Source organism: Hyperolius riggenbachi, chromosome 12 (genome assembly GCF_040937935.1).
Source record: "Hyperolius riggenbachi isolate aHypRig1 chromosome 12, aHypRig1.pri, whole genome shotgun sequence".
Lineage (NCBI taxonomy): Eukaryota > Metazoa > Chordata > Amphibia > Anura > Hyperoliidae > Hyperolius > Hyperolius riggenbachi.
Genome location: NC_090657.1, coordinates 217,798,683 through 217,818,978, shown reverse-complemented (window position 1 = coordinate 217,818,978; position 20,296 = coordinate 217,798,683). Strand labels below are relative to the sequence as shown.

The 20,296-nt window shown below is 45.3% G+C and overlaps 1 protein-coding gene across 5 annotated transcripts in view; it reads right to left on the bottom strand.

Moving 5' to 3' along the window:
• Nucleotides 1-2,657: 2,657 nt before the first annotated feature.
• Nucleotides 2,658-20,296, bottom strand: part of PIK3R6 (phosphoinositide-3-kinase regulatory subunit 6) — a 147,223-nt gene continuing 129,584 nt past the window's right edge. For all 5 annotated transcript variants that reach the window (XM_068263266.1, XM_068263268.1, XM_068263267.1 and 2 more), the window contains 8 exons: nucleotides 19,162-19,281; nucleotides 17,924-18,034; nucleotides 16,908-16,998; nucleotides 11,824-11,894; nucleotides 8,433-8,523; nucleotides 6,917-6,981; nucleotides 5,884-5,996; nucleotides 2,658-4,935 (listed from right to left, as the gene is read on the bottom strand). In XM_068263266.1, coding sequence (XP_068119367.1) covers nucleotides 4,779-4,935; nucleotides 5,884-5,996; nucleotides 6,917-6,981; nucleotides 8,433-8,523; nucleotides 11,824-11,894; nucleotides 16,908-16,998; nucleotides 17,924-18,034; nucleotides 19,162-19,281 — 819 coding nt within the window. In that variant the 3' untranslated portion in view covers nucleotides 2,658-4,778. The remainder of the gene's footprint in view (nucleotides 4,936-5,883; nucleotides 5,997-6,916; nucleotides 6,982-8,432; nucleotides 8,524-11,823; nucleotides 11,895-16,907; nucleotides 16,999-17,923; nucleotides 18,035-19,161; nucleotides 19,282-20,296) is intronic.

Sequence of the window (20,296 nt, the reverse complement as noted above, 5' to 3'; positions counted from 1 at the left end):
TTCATCCGGCCTCCTTGTTCACCCGGTAGCGGCTCTGTGAGATTGGTCGGTCGGCACAGGCGCAGGTTGCCTACGTGCGCACCTCCGTCTCACTCCTGTGGCTTGGGAGCGTTCTGCACTTGCGCAGGAGAAGAGTGCTGCCCGGCATGGCATCACGGCGTAGCACGAGGCCGGGCCACGCATGTGCTGTACGCCTCGACTGACCAATATAACGGGGCCGCTACCAGGCGAATGAGGAGGCGGGATGAATACGGAGTGGGAGCGAACGGTGCGGATTGGGGATGGAGGAAGCCCCAAGTATGTATAAAACTTTTGAACCTTAAAAAAAAGGTTTTGCTTACCTGGGGCTTCTGCCAGCCCCCTGCAGGCGTCCTGTGCCCATGCCGTCGCTCACCGATCATCCGGTCCCCCAGCGTGGCTTAGTTTCGTTTTCAGCTCACCTGCATGGCTCTGGCCGCGCGTGTCCTGGAAAGCGCTCCCGTCCCTGTGGCAGTCTTGCTCCTGCGCAGTACGTGTAGTACAAGGGGCGTGAGCGCGATCAAGGATGCTCACGGGTAGGGCCACACAGGCATACTGCCGAAAACGGAGCCACAGGGGGGAGACCGGATGATTGGTTTGAAACGGCGTGGGCACAAGGCGGCTGCAGGAAGCTGCTGGAAGGTAAGTGAAACTTTTTTTTTTTTTTGTTAGTAGGTTCAGTTAAGGTTCCCTTTATTGAGCTGCTAGTACTGCAATTCCATTTTGCAGGAACATTTATTGCAAGTTATATGCTGTTTTGAATTGGGCCAATCAAATGGACTTTCTGATGCTTTTGATTGGCTCAGCTTCAAGCTGCATACAATTTGCATGCAAGATAATGATTTGCTTATCATTGCCTAGTGTACTGAACAGACACTTGCTAAGAATCTCAGCAGCACTGTGGAGTGGGGAATGTGTTATATTGCAGTTATACTTTCACCAGATAAAGTGACATCATTAATATGCTGTTTTTCCTAGAATAGTACTGTTAGTAGTGTGTCTCAGTGATGTATGATTCTGCAGTATGTTTTTATTGTTACTGATATTTATCTGGACTATGAAGTTTATATGAACATGAAGAACCAATCGGAAATTTAGGCAGCTTGACTATTTATGTCTACAAGTTATGTGAAGTGAGAAGTATATGGATGCTGCCATGTTTATTTCCTTTTAAACAATACCAGTTGTCTGGCAGCCTTGATGGTCTATTTGGCTGCAGTAGTGTCTGAATCACACCAGAAACGAGCATGGGGCTAATCTTGTCAGATCTAACAATAATGTCAGAAACACCTTATCTGCTGCATGCTTGTTCAGGGGCTATGGCTAAAAGTATTAGAGGCAGAGGATCAGCAGGACAGCCAGGCAACTGGTATTGCCTAAAAACCCATAAATATGGCAGCCTCCATATCCCTCTCTCACTTCAGTTGTCCTTTGAGTGCATTGGGAACCCTGTAGCAGACAGACTATAAGGGCTGGTGCTAACTACAAAGCGCAATTGCTGTTGATTTGTGGTGCAGCTTTGAACGATTTTAGAAGAGATTTCCCTGCGCCTATACAATACAATAGAATGGAAACACTCCCAAAATGCTGCATGTCCTGCGATTGCTATTTCCCTAATTGCAATTGAAAGTGAATTTTATGTCGCTTGGTACTGGACCAATCAAATCAGCAGAAAGTGCATTTGATTGGAACATTTTCAAGCTGCATACAATCTGCATTAGTCCTCTTTCAGACAGGAGGCTGAACTCTGTGCTTGCTGAATTGCAGCAACAGTAGGAACACCACGCGTGCCTAGCGCTGGTGTTACAGGGTGGTGGAGGACCATGCATGTCGAGCACTGCTGCAGCCGCACTCAGATCTGACTCAACGGGAGAAAGAGGGGTGGGCGCCTGTGCAGTGCCGATACTGAGCACTAAGAAGTGTCAGGATGGTGCAGGAGAGCAGCTGACAGGTGGTGAGTTCACTCCCGTCAGTTCCCAGTGTGAAAGGGCCTTGAACATGCACACAAGCTGGGACTGCTGGCATCTCACTGACCAACTCTAATCCAATCTCTATCTAAGCAGCATGCCTGCAGATACCGCCTTCTCTGCTTGTGGATGCCCATTTCTTTGCCTGCCATTAACCCCTTCTCTGTCGGCAGATAAAACCCTTCCCTGCTTGCAGTTACCTCTTCCCTGCCTGTAAAAAATAAACAAATAAAAATAAATAAATAAATTAAAAAAATCATAGGATAACACCTTCTATGCCTGCCACTAACGCCTTCCCTGCCTGCAGATAGCCCCTTCCCCTGCCTGAGGATGACCCCTTCCCTGCCTGTGGATAACCCCTTCCCTGCCTGTGGATAACCCCTCCCCTGCCTGTGGATAACCCCTCCCCTGCCTGTGGATAACCCCTCCCCTGCCTGCTGATAATCCCTCCCCTGCCTGCTGATAACCCCTTCGCTGCCTGCGGCTAACCCCTTCGCTGCCTGCGGCTAACCCCTTCGCTGCCTGCGGCTAACCCCTTCGCTGCCTGCGGATCACCCCTCCCCTGCCTGCGGATCACCCCTTTTCTGCCTGCGGATCACCCCTCCCCTGCCTGCTTTCTTCCATTTGCGACCTCGATGGATGTACCTGAATTCACCACACAACAAACACAAGTTCCAGTTATCCCGAAGTGTATTTTACAGTGATCAGAATCAATAAATAGGAGCTGTGATGACTCATAATAAACTCTTGTTCTTTCCGGAGGTTGAAAAATGTACAAAATGTGCGAAAATCACTTCCCAGTGAGTAAAGGTCAAAAATTTCCCGCCTTACATCTTCATCTACATTTACTTCCAGTGTATAAAACTGCTACAAGTGCTGCCATGTAAGAACAGCGGCTGTGAACCAGTGGGAGAGGGAAAGCCAGACCACAATGCATATTTCAGTATTGGTTGGATGGTGATCCCTGCATGCCTCAGTTCCCAGCTCTGCTCATCTGTCCCACCTATTACCAGAGATACCACCTATGCTTTCTGCTAGGACTCGAGAGACCAGATTTCTGTGCTTCTGAGTCCTCCGCTCTGCCCACCGCTGCCCAAAATAGGAGTGATTCAACTTTTGCTGTTCTGGATTCTTGCGTCGTTCGGGGGCTTCAGATCTGTGCTTCCTAAGTCCCCAGTTTTGTACCCCTGTTGCATTAATTACCAGCCCCCAACCCCCACCCCTGGATTAATTAATCCCTCAAGGACTTTACTGCAGTAATAAGACCTGAACTCCTGCCTGATTTTTCTATCTGATGGAGATTCTGGCTGTCAGAAGATCAGAGCCAGGGACTATGGCGGGGGTATCTCACCGATGGGACCTCTATTAAGTATAGGTATCGAGCACAGCAGTTGAGGCAGAACCCCAGATTCTAAATGCACCTGAAATATCATTTTGGCTGGACTGGCCCTTTAACACTGCGCAGTCCTGCACGGTCCAGGAGATTTTCGTATTAGGGCTCGTGCAGACATTTGTTGCAGTGGGGCCCGTGCAGACATTTGTTGCAGTGGGGCTCGTGCAGTCGTTTGTTGCAGTGGGACTCTTGCAGTCGTTTGTTGCAGTGGGGCTCGTGCAGTCGTTTGTTGCAGTGGGACTCGAGCAGACGTTTGTTGCAGTGGGGCTCATGCAGACGTTTGTTGCAGTGGGGCTCGAGCAGACGTTTGTTGCAGTGGGGCTCGAGCAGACGTTTGTTGCAGTGGGGCTCGAGCAGACGTTTGTTGCAGTGGGGCTCGAGCAGACGTTTGTTGCAGTGGGGCTCGAGCAGACGTTTGTTGCAGTGGGGCTCGTGCAGACGTTTGTTGCAGTGGGGCTCGTGCAGACGTTTGTTGCAGTGGGGCTCGTGCAGACGTTTGTTGCAGTGGGGCTCGTGCAGACGTTTGTTGCAGTGGGGCTCGTGCAGACGTTTGTTGCAGTGGGGCTCGTGCAGGCGTTTGTTGCAGTGGGGTTCGTGCAGGCGTTTGTTGCAGTGGGGCTCGTGCAGGCGTTTGTTGCAGTAAGGCTCGTGCAGGCGTTTGTTGCAGTGGGGCTCGTGCAGGCGTTTGTTGCAGTGGGGCTCGTGCAGACGTTTGTTGCAGTGGGGCTCGTGCAGACGTTTGTTGCAGTGAGGCTCGAGCAGACGGTTGTTGCAGTGGGGCTCGAGCAGACGGTTGTTGCAGTGGAGCTCGAGCAGACGTTTGTTGCAGTGGGGCTCGTGCAGACGTTTGTTGCAGTGGGGCTCGAGCAGACGTTTGTTACAGTGGGGCTCGAGCAGACGTTTGTTGCAGTGGGGCTCGAGCAGACGTTTGTTGCAGCGGGGCTCGAGCAGACGTTTGTTGCAGCGGGGCTCGAGCAGACGTTTGTTGCAGCGGGGCTCGAGCAGACGTTTGTTGCAGCGGGGCTCGAGCAGACGTTTGTTGCAGTGGGGCTCGAGCAGACGTTTGTTGCAGTGGGGCTCGAGCAGACGGTTGTTGCAGTGGGGCTCGTGCAGACGTTTGTTGCGATGTAGCGAAGTTATATGTGTGTTTGAGTGACTCGGGCACCCGTGTTGCTCTCTGTTGCAGTGCTGACCCCCTTCAATAGCACCAAAAGGAATAGAGCTGCATTGCAGACCAAAATGCTGTGCAGCGCACAAGTGGGAGCGTCAGGCAGTACTGTCCTTGCGTATCGCACACTAATACGCTTCGCTGAAATCAGCACAGCAGTGCAGAGGTCTGCAGAAGCCTGAGGAGCAGTCTGTGCAGCGCTCTGATCCAGGGGAGACGGGTCACTGTGACATCAGTGTATAATGCCCGCAAACGTGTTGATCGGAAGCAGCAGAGACTTGGTCATGTATCGGCTCAGTCCGCCATCTTCCTTCCCTTCTCCGTGGGCGCGGGACGCCCTCATCTTCTGCAGACTGTATCCCGGCTCCTGGCAGGGGGTCACCTCAAAGCTAAAAGAGAGGTCACATCACATGGTGGTTATTATTATTATTTTTATTTTATACCCAGAATTAATCTGTTGCATCAGTTTTAGGCTTTGTCCACATTATAAATCGCCAGCGCTATCGCAAACCCCGAGCGATTTATTGAGCTTTTTTTAAAGTGCTTTTCTAAGCACTTTTGCTGAACAATTACGATTTTCACTTCCTAACCTCAGTCAGGAAGTGAACTCTGACCTGGAAATGAATAAATACAATGTATTTATTCATAGAATTGCCCGGGAAGCACTCAGAAAATGGTACATGTAACGCATTATCGATAGTTAGTAAAATCGAAATGCACACATGTGAACAGTCTCATAGAAAATCACTGCACAAGCGCGTTTTTAGGGCAATTTCTAAAATTGCCAGTGCTTAAAAAAAAACAGAAACGGAAACACTCATAGTGTGAACGAGCCCTTATACATGAGAGAAAAATCTCCAGGGTGGTTCCACTTGCAAAACGCTTATTTTTTAGAGCGACTTTGCCACTTAAAATGACCCGGAACACAACTAAAAAAATGCCATACTGAACTTACCTGGGACCCTCATAGTCCGTGAGGTCGCTCGGCGTGCTCCGTTCTCACGCTGGTGGCTTTATTAGCTGTGCGACCCGGCTGGTAGTTGTGTGCAACTGCGCATGCGTGGCCCGTCTGCATGGCTGACTTGCTCGTATGCCCATCGGTGTGAGCATTTTGCGTGGTTCATTCTTTTGAGAACCGCGCATGTGCAGAATGCTAATAGAGACGGGCAAAAGCAAAACGGGTCATGCAAGCGCAGTTGCGCACGACTTCCGTCCTGCTGACTCTCTCTCCCCACACACACAAATGACCTGATCCAGGAGGAGACAACCATCCCTCCTCTGATTAATGACTGGTTGTAGGTTTCCTTGGTGACAGACCACCTTTCAGTATCCCGTACCTGGCCACATTGGTGTAGGTCCGGCGGCTGTCCTTATCCAGCTGTAAGCTCAGCGTCCTCAGCTCCAGACTCCTCATCTGTACGCTGGAGGCCTTCAGCCCCGCCGTGCTGCCCTGCAAACAAGAGGAGGAACGTGACATCACTGTGTGACATCATCACCAGCTGTGCTGCTCTGCAAATACAAGAAATGTGACATCACTGTGTAACATCATCACCATCTATGCTGCCCTGCACATACAAGAAAGGTGACATCACTGTGTGACATCATCACCATCTATGCTGCCCTGCAAACAAGAGGAACGTGACATAATCACCAGCCGTGCTGCCCTGCAATCAAGAGCAATGTGACATCATCACCAGATGCGCTGCCCTACAAATACAAGAAACGTGACATCATCAACAGCCATGCTGCCCTGCTAACAAGATTTGTGCTGAACAGACGTGCCCTTGAGTGATTTTCACAAAGCATAGTAAATGTGAAAAGCTGGTGATTCTATGGGCTGGTGCACACCAAGCGTTTTTGGTAGCGATTTCAAAACCGCTTCCGCCTGTGAAAACGCTTGGCTAATGTATTTCAATGGGATGGTGCACACCAGCAGTTTGAGGTTTTTAGCAAACCGCAAACGTGGGTCCTGCAGCATTTTTGCGGTTTGCAGAAGCGTTTCTGCCTCAATGTAAAGTATAGGAAAAGCTCAAACCGCTCTGAAAAACACTAGATCAGAGCGGTTTCCCAGGCGTTTGTTACAGAAGCTGTTCAGTAACAGCTTTTACTGTAACAATATATGACATCTGCTACACAAAAACACTCCAAAAAACGCTAGGCATGTTAAGAAAATCTCTCTAATCATGCCTAGAATCGCTCTGAAATCTGCTCAAAAAACCTCTAGCATTTTGCAGATCTGCTAGAGGTTTTTGGTGAGCACTGGGCCTACCGGTATGAGAGATTTTTTTTTATGTTTGGGTTTGTGCTTTTATCACTTATTGTAAGACATTAAAGACCAGAATCTGTCCAACTCATCAGCGACTCTCTTACCAAAGCTGAGCGGCTGGAGGATGGTTTTATCAGCTCGTCGATGTAGATGTTCAGGCACACCAAGTCTGCAAGAGATCAATAATATTAGCTCTCTATCCTCCAGGCACTGCAGGTCTTACCCACCCAAACACACCGGTGACTGGACAGAATCGGGGAATGGAGCAGTGATCTCTGTACAGCGCTGTGGAATATGTCAGAGCTAAATAAATGTATAATAATAATAGTGTGTGCCTGTGGTGAGGGCATTAGAGTGTAAGCTCCTCTGGTGCAGAGACTGATGGGAATGGATCAGTGATCTCTGTACAGCGCTGTGGAATATGTCAGCTATATAAATGTATAATAATAATAGTGTGTGACTGTCGTGAGGACATTAGAGTGTAAGCTCCTCTGGTGCAGAGACTGATGGGAATAGATCAGTGATCTCTGTACAGCGCTGTGGAATATGTCAGAGTTATATAAATGTATAATAATAATAGTGTGTGACTGTGATGAGGACAGTAGAGTGTGAGCTCCTCTGGTGCAGAGACTGATGGGAATAGATCAGTGATCTCTGTACAGCGCTGTGGAATATGTCAGAGCTATATAAATGTATAAAAATAATAATAGTGTGTGACTGTGGTGAGGACAGTAGAGTGTAAGCTCCTCTGATGCAGAGACTGATGGGAATAGATCAGTGATCTCTGTACAGCGCTGTGGAATATGGCAGAGCTATATAAATGTATAATAATAATAGTGTGTGACTGTGGTGAGGGCATTAGAGTGTAAGCTCCTCTGGTGCAGAGACTGATGGGAATAGATCAGTGATCTCTGTACAGCGCTGTGGAATATGGCAGAGCTATATAAATGTATAATAATAATAGTGTGTGACTGTGGTGAGGACAGAGTGTAAGCTCCTCTGGTGCAGAGACTGATGGGAAGGGATCAGTGATCTCTGTACAGCGCTGTGGAATATGGCAGAGCTATATAAATGTATAATAATAATAGTGTGTGACTGTGGTGAGGACAGAGTGTAAGCTCCTCTGGTGCAGAGACTGATGGGAATAGATCAGTGATCTCTGTACAGCGCTGTGGAATATGTCAGAGCTATATAAATGTATAAAAATAATAATAGTGTGTGACTGTGGTGAGGACAGTAGAGTGTAAGCTCCTCTGATGCAGAGACTGATGGGAATAGATCAGTGATCTCTGTACAGCGCTGTGGAATATGGCAGAGCTATATAAATGTATAATAATAATAGTGTGTGACTGTGGTGAGGACAGAGTGTAAGCTCCTCTGGTGCAGAGGCTGATGGGAAGGGATCAGTGATCTCTGTACAGCGCTGTGGAATATGTCAGAGCTATATAAATGTACAATAATAGTGTGTACCTGTGATGAGGACATTAGAGTGTCAGCTCCTCTGATGCAGGGACTGATGGGAATAGACTATACTTTGTAAGGTACTGTGGTATTTGCATGCTATGAGATTTGGAGATGTTCTGTGGCGCCCTCTGCTGCTCTGAGGAAGCACAACCTCACCTTCACTCTCTTTGTGTGGTATGGATTTGATCACAGCCCCTGATGTCCTCAGAACCTGACATCCCTCCCTCTCCCGGCCGCTGGGCAAAGCCTGTAACAAAGGAAATGGGCTATACAGAATGCCAGTAAATAGGACACAATGATGTATATAGATCTAGGTTGTCCAGACACATAATCGCCTGGCAGCTACAGAAGGAACAGGAGGTCTTGTAAAAAGCTGCAGAAAGTGACAGAATTATTTAAAAAGGAACTGTCACGAAAATCTTAAAATTTAAAACACATACAAATAAGTACATTTCTTCCAGAGTAAATGAGCCATACATTACTTTTCTCCTATGTTGCTGTCATTTACAGTAGGTAGTAGAAATCTGACATATAGGTTTTGGGTTAGTCCATCTCTTCATGGGGGATTCTCAGCATGGCCTTAAAGAGAAACCGTGACCATGAATTGAATTTCATCCCAATCAGTAGCTGATACCCCTTTTACGTGAGAAATCTATTCCTTTTCACAAATGGATCATCAGGGGGCTCTGTATGGCTAATGTTGTGGTGAAACCCTTCCCACAGGAGACTGTGAGGACCATTTTCCTGGCAGTTTCCGGTCTGTGAACCTCATTGCATTGTGGGAAATGGCTGTTTCCAACTGCCAAAAAAGCAAGCAGCAGGTACTTCCACTGATATCACTTGCCAGCAGTAAAAATGTCACCATATGATAAATGTCAGAATGTAAATCAGGGAGAGGAAAGATTTTACAATGAGCAAACGCTGACTAAATAATTTATACATAATTATTGCAAAAATGAAGCACTTTTTTATTACATAATTTTCACTGGAGTTCCTCTTTAAAGGGAAGGTTCAAGCAAAATAAAAAAATGAGTTTCACTTACCTGAGGCTTCTACCAGCCCCATGCAGCCATCCTGTGCCCTCGTAGTCACTCACTGCTGCTCCAGTCCCCCGCTGGCAGCTTTCCGACCTCGGAGGTCGGCGGGCCGCATTGCGTACATTATTACGCATTCCCGCTAGTGCAGGAACATTACCACATACATTTTTACGCATTGCTGGTTCAATGCATAAAACGTTACGCATTGAACCAGTAACGCGTAAAAATGTATGTGTTAATGTTCCTGCACTAGCGGGAATGCGTAATAATGTACGCAATGCGGCCCGCCGACCTCCAAGGTCGGCAAGCTGCCAGCGGGGGACTGAAACAGCAGTGAGTGACTACGAGGGCACAGGATGGCTGCATGGGGCTGGTAGAAGCCCCAGGTAAGTGCAATTCATTTTTTTATTTTGCTTGGACATTCCCTTTAAAGACATTCCCTGAAAAAGATTTATGCAATAATGCTGGCCAGCCTCCCTGCTTGCTGCACACTTTTTTGACAGTTGGACAGAGCAACTGCCATTCACTAAGGCCTTGTTCACATTGCGTTCGGCTTGCGTGTCCGTCTGCGTTGGGCTGTTTTTGAGGCGGCTTTTTTTTTTTTTTTTTCCCCTAATTCATTTTTGTGCTTAGCGGTTTTCTAAGTGTTTTTTCCGAGCGTTTTTTCAATTCACTCCCGGAAGCAAGTCAGGGAGTGAACTCTTTGACCCAGAAAATAATACAATGTATTTATTCTTAAAACCGCGAATGCAATCGCTACACAAAGCGATTTTGTGAGTGTTTTGCGTTCCTCCTATACTTTCTATTGAGGCAGAATCGCCTCAAAAATGGTCCACGCACCACTTTACTGAACGGACAGCGCACGACCCGCGCCGATATGAACCTTCTCATAGACATTCATCGCACAAGCGTTTGGTGGGCGATTTTAAAAATCTCCAGTGTGTAAAAAAACAAAACAAACCCCCCCCCCCCCCCCCCCCGAAACCGCCTGCAGTGTGAACAAGCCCTAAGTGCTTTTAAAAATAAAGTAAACCCTGAGAACCCCCCCACGAGAAGATGCGCTAGTCCAAAACCTGTCGGTAATGTCAGATTTCTACTACCTACTGTGACAGCAACATAGGGGAGAATTTTACCCTGGAAGAAATTCATTTTTACTCTGGAGGAAACGTACTTCTTATTTGTATATGTTTACATGTATTTTATATTTTCAGATTTTCGCGACAGAGCTCAGGTCCTTTAAGGGTCCCTGTAGTGACTTATAGAAAAATGCAGTAACTTATATTTAGGATAACCACTTATACATTGAATATCCTGGTTTCAGCATTAGCAACATTTTCTATAGCTATACAGACAGTCCCCGACTTACAAACTACTCAAATGTATCATACATACAAACAAAAGTGTCTCCATGTACAAAATATACATTACTGTTTTTTTCATTACTTTGTTTTGTAATTACATGTTACAGTATTGTATAAACTATTGCAAGTCCAGGGCATCTGAACTGAGAGGGATATTGAGGCTGCCATGTTTTTTTCCTTTTAAACAATGCCAGTTGCCTGGCAGTCCTGCTGATCTTTCTGGCTGCAGTAGTGGCTGAATCGCACACCTGAAACAAGCATGTGGCTTATCCAGTCAGACTTCAGTCAGAGTACCTGATCTGCATGCTTGTTCAGGGTCTATGGATAAAAGTATTAGAGGCAGAGGATCAGCAGGACAGCCAGGCAATCTGCATTGTTTAAAAGGAAATACATATGTCAGCCCCCGTATCCCTCTCGCTTTAGGTGTCCTTTAAAACAAATTAAAAGTACATTTAAAACAACAATAAAACATAGTATATACTATAGATCTAAATCTGTAAGTGAATCATTGATCCACGTTTCCCTATGTATAACACATGACTCCACTTACAAACAAACAACCTGTTTGCAAGTAGGGGACCAATGTATATTGCTGTATAGTGGTCTGTAGCCCTGCCTTCCCATTGACCTTGGCCTAGGTTATTTATTATGCGGAATCCCCCCACCCCCAAGCATTCTGGGAGGCCAGAGATCTTTTCTACTGGCTTTTGAACTCTCAAACAAAACATTCCGGAGAGATCGCCTGACAGTACTAAAGATGTGTGATAAATTTCAGAAAGTAAATCGGGCAGAGGAAATATTTTACAATGGGTTAACACTGAATAAACAATTTGCAAATAAGTGTTGTCAAAATAAAAGCAATCTTATTAATGTTGCTATTTTGACCACAGTGCCTCTTTAATGGGCTATGGTTAAATGTCATACCCGTTTCACATTAGAGACTATGGAGTAGTTTACGTTTGGCAAATGTATCATGTACTGTAATGTATCATGTACTGTACATCCGCTGATGTGGAGTACTTTTGCCTAAGCCATGTGTACCAAAAGCAATTCCGGGTAGGGCTCGGCCGAACTTGGCGAATAAACTTCTTATCTTGGCAAAAAGTTTTACTATAACCCCTTTATCACTGTCTTGTAGGGACAATTTACCTTTTTATAATTGACCTGGATTCCGGCGCCTCGAAAATCCCCCACAGTCTTCTTCCGGGTCAGAGTGCTCACTAAACAAAGAAAACTTTATTGAAACAACTCAGAATGACATTGTGGAAAGAACGGTTTATTTTTAGACTAGAGCAGGGGTCCCCAAATGTTTTAGGCTGAGGGACGGGTCAACATACTTCAGACTGCTGGGGGGCAGGAGGATACATAAAATGATGTAGAAGTTTTGGCTGGCCAGACAGTGAAGCATACCCAGGTGACAACCTGCAGTGGACAGCAGTGTCACCTGATGTGGAATTTGATTGGGAACCAGCGAATTACTGCTTTCTGACTTCTATGTAGATGGTTAGTGCCAGCACTGCTATTCTATATGTGGACCACCAATATTTAAAGATGCAACAGACTGCATCGGTAAGTAATACATTTCGTGTGTGTGTGTGGGGGGGGGGGGGGGGGGGCGCGGGCCTTAGTTTGAGGACCACTGGACTAGAGCATGAGTTTTTGAAGAGAGGCCAGATCCTGATAGAATAATCTGTCTCAGGTAGGATGATCAGACCTCCTCCAGTAGGAGAGCATGTCCCTTTTTTGACTCATTTTATAAGCTACTAGCTGATTGCCCGGCGTTGCCCGGGTATGTATTTGGCTGGTGTTGGCTCCACCTACTTTTTCTAACCCTAACACACAATTACTCACTGACCAAGTTTGTGAGCTTTGCATTGATTGGCACCAATAATTTGCATTAAAATGAAACAAATCTAATTGGCTGTGTGTGGCTCCACCCCCTTTTTTGAATTTGAACCCCAGTCACCCAATAACCAACTGTACCAGGTTTGAGGCCTGTGCCATTAACAGTGCAAGAATTGTAGCAATTAAATATTCCCCTTGAAAAGCAATAGGTGAAGTTTGATTCACTTTTGTAGGCTCCACCCACTTTTCTGAATATTAATCCCAGTCACCCAGTGACCAACTGTGCAACGTTTAAAAACCCTGCCATTAACAGAATTGCTGCAGTTTACATTTTCCCAGTGAAATTTGTATTTGTCTCCGGCCACTGATGACCTGGCGTTGCCTGTGTATGTATTTGACTGGTGTTGGCTCCACCCACTTTCTAACCCTAACACACAAACACTCAATGACCAAGTTTGTGAGCTTTGGGGTCCTTGGCATCAATAATTTGTATATTCCCATAGAAATTAAACAAATCAGATAGGCTGTTTGTGGCTCCACCCCTCTCCAGCATTTGAACCCCAGTCACCCAATGACCAACTGTAGCAGGTTTGAGGCATCTGCTATTAACAGTGTAAAAATGGCAGCAATTTAAATATTCCACTTCAAAATCAACAGGTGAATTTTGATTGGCTATTATAGGCTCCACCCACTTCCCTGAATATTAATCTCAGTCACTCAGTGACCATCAGGGCAAAGATTGGGAACCCTGAAATAAACAGTGTAAGAATGGCTACAGTTTGCACTTTCCCAGTGAAATTTGTTTTTGGCTCCGCCCACTTTTTGTAACCTGGACACAAAGTCACTACTCAATGCCCAAGTTTGTGAGTTTTTGGGTCCTTGGCATCAATAATTTGTATTTTCCCATGAAATGAAACAAATCTGATTAACTGTTTGTGGTTCTGTCCCTTTTCTGAATTTGAACCTCAGTGACCCAATGACCAACTGTACCAGGTTTGAGGCTTGTGCCATTAACATTACAAGAATGGCAGCAATTTTAATATTCTACTTGAAAAGTGACATGTGATTTTTGATAGGCATTTTTAGGCTCCACCCACTTTTCTGAATATTAATCCCAGTCACCCAGTAACCAGCTATGCTAAGTTTGAGAACCCTGCCATTAACAGTAAAGAAGGGCTGCAGTATACAATTTCCCAGAAAAATCTGTTTTTAACTCCACCCACTTTTTGTAACCTTGACACACAGTCACTACTCAATGACCAAGTTTGTGAGTTTTTGGGTTCCTGGCATCAAAATTGTGCTAATGGAAGCAGTTTATCCAGCAAAGAAATCTTGCCGTTTTTGGCTCTGCCCCTTTACTGAATTTGAACCCCAAACACTTAACGCCCGACTGTAGCAGGTTTGAGGCCTCTGCCATTAACAGTGTGAGAATGGCTGCAGTTTCAATATTCCCCTTGAAAATCAATAGGTGAATTTTGATTGGCTCTTGTAGGCTCCACCTACTTTTCCAAATATTAATCCTAGTCACCCAGTGACCAACTGTGTGAAGTTTGAGAACCTTGCCATTAACAGTGTAAGAAAAGCTGCAGTTTGCATTTCCCCATGTAAAAAGTTGTTTTTGTCTCCGCCCACTATTTCTAATCTTGACATACAGTCACTTAATGACCAAGTTTATGAGCTTTGGGGGTTTGGCATCAATAAGTTGCATTTTACCATTGAAATTAAACAAATCTGATTGGCTGTTTTTGGCCCGCTACCTTCAGAATTTAAACCCCAGTCTCCCAGTGACTGACTGTAGCAGATGTTAGGCCTCTACCATTAAGAGTGCATGAATGGCAGCAATGTAAATATTCCCCTTGAAAATCAAAAGGTGAATTTTGATTGGCTGCTGTAGGCTCCACCCACTTTTCTGAATATTAGTCCCAGTCACCCAGTGGCCAACTGTGTCACGTTTGAGAACCCTGCCAATAACAGAATAGCTGAAATCAATCTAACAAATCTGATTGGCTGTTTGTGGCTCCACCCCTTTAGTGAATTTGGACCCCAGTCACCCAATGACTGACTGTATCAGGTTTGAGGCCTCTGCCACTAACAGTGTAAGAATGGTAGCAATGTGAATATTCCCCTTGAAAATCAATAGGTACATTTTGATTGGCTGTTGTAGGCTCCACCCACATTTCTGAATATTCATCCCAGTCACCCAGTGGCCAATTGTGTAAAGTTTGGGAACCCTGCAATGTAAAAAATGAAGTTGTTGGCACCGCCCACTTTTTCTAACCTTGACATACAGTCACTCAATCATCAAGTTTATCAGCTTTGGGGTCCTTGGTATCAATACTTTGTATATTCCCATTGAAAAACAAACAAATCTGGCTGTTTGTGGCTCCGCCCCCTTCCTGAATTTGGACCCTAGTCACCCAGTGACCAACTGTACCAGGTTTGAGGCATCTGCTTTTACCAGTATAAGAGAATGGTAGCAGATGAAACATTCCCTTTGAAAATCAAAAGGTGAATTTTTATTGGCTGTTGTAGGCTCCACCCACCTTCCAAAATCCTAATCTGTCACCCAATGACCAACTGTGCAAAGTTTGAGAACCCTGCTATTAACGGTGTAAGAATGGCTGCAGTTTATATTTTCCAGTGAAATTTGTTTTTAGCTCCACCCACTTTTTGTAACCTTGACACACAGTCACCCAATGACCAAGTGTGTGAGTTTTCAGGTTCCTGGCATCAAAAATGTGTGATTTAAAGCAGTTTATCCACCAAGGAAATCTGATTGGCTGTACGTGGCCCCGCCCCTTTAGTGAATTTGGACCCCAGTCACCCACTGACTGACTGTAGCAAGTTTGAAGCCTCTGCCATTAAAAGTGTAAGAATAGCAGCAGTTTAAATATTCCCCTTGAAAACCAATAGGTGAATTTTGATTGGCTGTTGTAGGCTCCACCCATTTTCTTGAATCTTAATCACATTCACCCAGTGACCAAGTGCGCCAAGTTTGAGAACCCTGCGATTAACAGTCTAAGAATGGCTGCAGTTTACATTTTACCATGTAAAATGAACGGCTGAAATTTGATTTGCTGTTTTATGCTCCGCCCACTTTTCCTGGATTTGTAACCTCGGTCACCAAGTGGCCAACTGTGCCAAGTGTGGGGACTCTGGCTTGATTACTGTGAGAATGGCAGCCTTTTACATTTTTTCCATTGACTTGAATGGGTGGAATCTGATTAGCTGTTTGTAGCTCCGCCCACATGTGCAGGGAGGACGCGAGACCCCCAGAACCTATCATCCCAGGTAGTAAGGGATCTGTGTACCAAGTTTCGTTCAAATCGGTCAAGCCGTTTTTGCGTGATCGCGACGCACGCACGCACGCACGCACACACACACACACACACACACGATTTTATATATATATAGATATACTTGGGGTTGTATACTGGGATTGAGCAGCCTTTGGACGTTCTTGATTCATCCATGTGACATCACTTTATCAGTAATTAAAACTCCAAGTAGTGGGCATGGCAACACTCTATTATATTCTAGTTCTGCCCAACAGTGCAGTGGTCAGCGGTCGATTGTCTAAAAAAGTATAAAAAAGTAACTTATACGTTTTTGTAAATTGTTAAATTCAAAAGAAACAGAAAAGTCCCTCTTAACTCCAGCACAGATGGAAAATGTATCCCTGTAAAAACTGATCCGTGGCCTAAAACCGAAAAGAGAAGATGCAAGTTTTCTGATCCCCCACTAAATTGTAACCACTATGGGCTCAATTCACTAAGACCTGTTTGGAAACATTTCCATGTGAAGTAACTTGCCCCATGCAGAGAAAAAATGTATTTTGAGTATTCACTAAGATCTTCTCACATGCGGGAATAGTTTGGTAATTTTATAATTTCTTAACTTCATGACAATTCTTGATGTTTACCTCCTGAGGTATTTCTTTCAGTATCTTAAAGAATCATGCGGTATGTATCACGTATGGTAACAGTGGAGTTGGAAAATAGATTTGGCCATTTTTGACTCAGTTACCTGTGTTCAGCATTGTAGGCTTTTAAAGGAATTATTTTCATCCTCCATAGATTAGGAAAACTCTTGAACATTTGAGTTAGTAGTATTCTCTGTGTGATGATGAATCGCTGTTAGATTTGGAGGGCAGAAATGAAAAACTTCCGCAGCTTGCTTCACAATGAAGGGTGAATTGCAGCGTGTCCCATCAGGTGACGTGATGAGCATAAACTGGCAGATCTGCCTGTCTGTGGGGCACTTAGACTATGCAGGAAGTGTCGCAGTCACATGATTATGCAGGAAGTGTCGTGGTCACATGACAATGCAGGAAGTGTTAGGGTCAGATGACTATGTATGAAGCATTGCGATCACATGACTAGGCTTACATTTTGTAAAAGTGCATTCCTGGATTTCCACCTTCAGCTCCGTCAGGAAGACGTCTTCCACCGGATCCACAGTCAGGTCTCTGAAGTGCACCTGGGCGACAGCAAATTGAGATGGCAATGTCACTGAAATGTATATTAAATAACCTTCCCATTTATAAAAGACTTCATACGTGCCTATCTAATTAGGACTTTACTTTCGGGGGTAATGCTAGGACTAGGTATCAGAAATGGGGCTTAGTTTTAGGGGGAGGTTAGCTGTCAGGAAGCGGGCTTACATTAGTAGGAGTAGGTAGGGCTAGCAGACAGTTTAGGCTTCAGGAAGGGGCTTACTTAAGGGCTGGGTCGGGGGATGTTTGGGTTATCCATTACATTGGAAGTTTACATTGGGGGAATAAGGTGTTAAAGAGAACCTGAACTGAAAATAAAAAGTCAAAATAACCATACACAGGTCATACTTACCTCCTGTGTAATCTACTCCTCAATCTCTTTCTCCTCTCCTGCGTCCTGTTTGTCACCTGTGATGAGTGGATTTCTCTGTCCTCCATTTTAAAAATGGCCATTGCCCCATAACAGCTTCCTGGCCAGCAAACTGTTAAACTGTAACGTGAGCCATAAGGAAACATGGACATTACCTTGCCCATTCAGTTGTAACTGACAGCTGCTGATATATAACTGACAGAAACTGGTATATTTCAGTTCTGACAAAATATTGTCAGAACTGGAAGGGATCACTGTAAGAAGAAAATGGTGAGCTAACTGATGGTAAGGTTAGTATGTAATATTCATTTGCAGCTACATCATGTGTTTATTTTAAATAATTTTCCTTGCTTCAGGTTCCCTTTAAGATCAGGAAGGAAATCGCCACCTTTTCTAATTTCCAATATTTTTGACAGTCTCAAAACTTTTGGCCAGGACTGTATGTACCTGGAACTTCTTTAGCTGGGCTGAGAAGCCATGAAAGTGTTATGGGCAATAGCCGAGCCACATATTATACACAAGATATGCACGAGACTGACCTTTACATGGTAGATCTGGAAGAACACCGGCTGCAAGCCAAACCGCAGGTAGTAGGAAGCCACATCCAGGATGAAGGGGTCCAAGACGGCATCTCTAGTGGGACAAGGAGGCTGCAGAGATGACATCTGATTAGTTGTTCTGAAGACATACAGAGAAGACCACCAGCCTGAGGTCAGAGATGGATGAAAGTGAAATTGGGCCCTAAGCAATGTAGTAGCTTGGGGTACCTCTTATGGTTGGGTGCCCCTTACAGTAATTTTGGTAATCTGAGATGGGAGAGGGGTCAGAGAAAGTGGCAGTTGGCACCCCTGACACCTACTAGGCCCCAGGCACTGGCCTAGTGTACCTTGTGGATAATCCCTTCTCTGCCTGTGGTGCAGCATTTCACCCCACCAGGACTGGAAGAGACAAGACAAGACAAATAACATTTATATTGCACTTTTCTCCTGGTGAACTCAAAGCGCCAGAGCTGCAGCCACTAGGATGCGCTCTATAGGCAGTAGCAGTGTTAGGGAGACTTGCCTAAGGTCTCCTACTGAATAGGTGCTGGCTCACTGAACAGGCAGAGCAGAGATTCGAACCCTGGTCTCCTGTGTCAGAGGCAGAGGCCTTAACCATTACACCATCAGCCACAGGCCAGATTGTGATGCTTAATTCATCCACAGGTCACTGGTGGCCCAATGTTCTGGAGACCCCAAATCCTAACCCTACATCGCTCTCCTAAGGAGGGTGAGGAGCACATTGTGGACAGACAATAAAGCCAGCATGCAAAATGGAAGAGAGCAGCCATTTGTGTCAAACTGGAGCAACCATCCTGAAAGCTGGCCATACACGTATCCATGTCCCCATTTCCGATACATTTGATCACTCACATTGAATCTGCTGGGAATCGAGCCCCCCAAACCATCTGTTTTCTGACCAATTTTGGCCCAAAATGGATGGGAAATATTGACCAGACGGGACTGAAAATTTGGGTTGATTGAGGGGGTTTATGCACATTTAGCAATAATTGTATGCAGGAAGCACTGGTTACCTTTGACACAAGATCAGACAGTAGCTTCTATTTTCTGACATGTTCTAGAGGACTAAATGCTGAGTTCTGATTGGTTGCTATGGCGATGGCACTGAATACTGAGTGATGGCATGGATTGGAGGTACACAAATGGATGCCATTGACTAGCCACAGTTTTGGTGGTGCAGTGGGAGGGGTTATTGGCTGAACATGTACAAAACTTACCATCAGTGCCAGCTTGGAGATCCGGTCACGTAGAGAGTTGACGTTTTTGTCATACCACAGGTCCACTTGGCCGAGGTACCCACTAAGCTCATGTATGTCAGCTGTGCTGGGTGCCTCCTCCTGAAATCAAATATACATAATCCCTGTTATAATTTAATAAATAGAACGCGCTCTATGTCTCATGGACCAAGGAGTTAACAGTCTCACAGTTAGTTGCCAATAATGTCCTCAAACAAGGCTCCTTAACCACTTAAAGAAAACCTGAACTGAAAATTAAGTCAAAATAAACATGCACAAGTCATACTTACCCCCCGTGTACTCTACTTATCAATCTCTTTCTCTTCTCCTGCGTCCTGTTTGTCCACTGTGATCAATGGAATTCTCTGTCCTCCATTTTGAAAATGGCCATTACCCCATAACAGCTTTCTGGTCAGCACACTGTTAAACTGTAACATCGCCCACTTGAGCCATAGGGAAACATGGACACATCAGTTCTCCTCTCAGCTATAACTGACAGCAAATGATATATTTCAGTTCTGACAAAATGTTGTCAGAAGAAAATGGTGAGCTTCTGAGAGGAACTGGTGGCAAGGTAACTATGGAACTGATGGCAAGGTAACTGTAATGTTCATTTGAAGTTACCTCGTGTTTATTTTAAATAATTTTACTCAGTACAGGTTCCCTTTAAGGACTGCAGTCTTAAAACAGACACTTTTTTTCCATGCAGACCACTGCAGGTTTAAGGCGCGGAGTGTTGCCTCCAGTCCTGCTAGTGTACCGGTACACTTGCAGGACTGGAGGCGACACTCCGCATCACAAAGAGTGACGTCAGAGCTACAGGAATTGCAGTGTGATTTGAAGCTGGCTAGAGATTGAGACTACGAGGTTTTGGTCGTTTTACCCCCATATACCTTCAAACCCACCTCCAAAGATCTAGGAGGATTTTTAGGGTGAGTGCGGGCACATTGGGGGGGGGGGGGGGGTTCTAGCACTGGTGACTGGAGGGTGATCCTTAATCCTTGCACAATATAGAAGTCTCTTGGTGACGGAGCAATTGTGTGAACGCAGTTATACGCTATATGTCCCTTTGTTGGTTTTGTTTTACATGTTGAGGCGATTGCCCTGGACTAAGCAG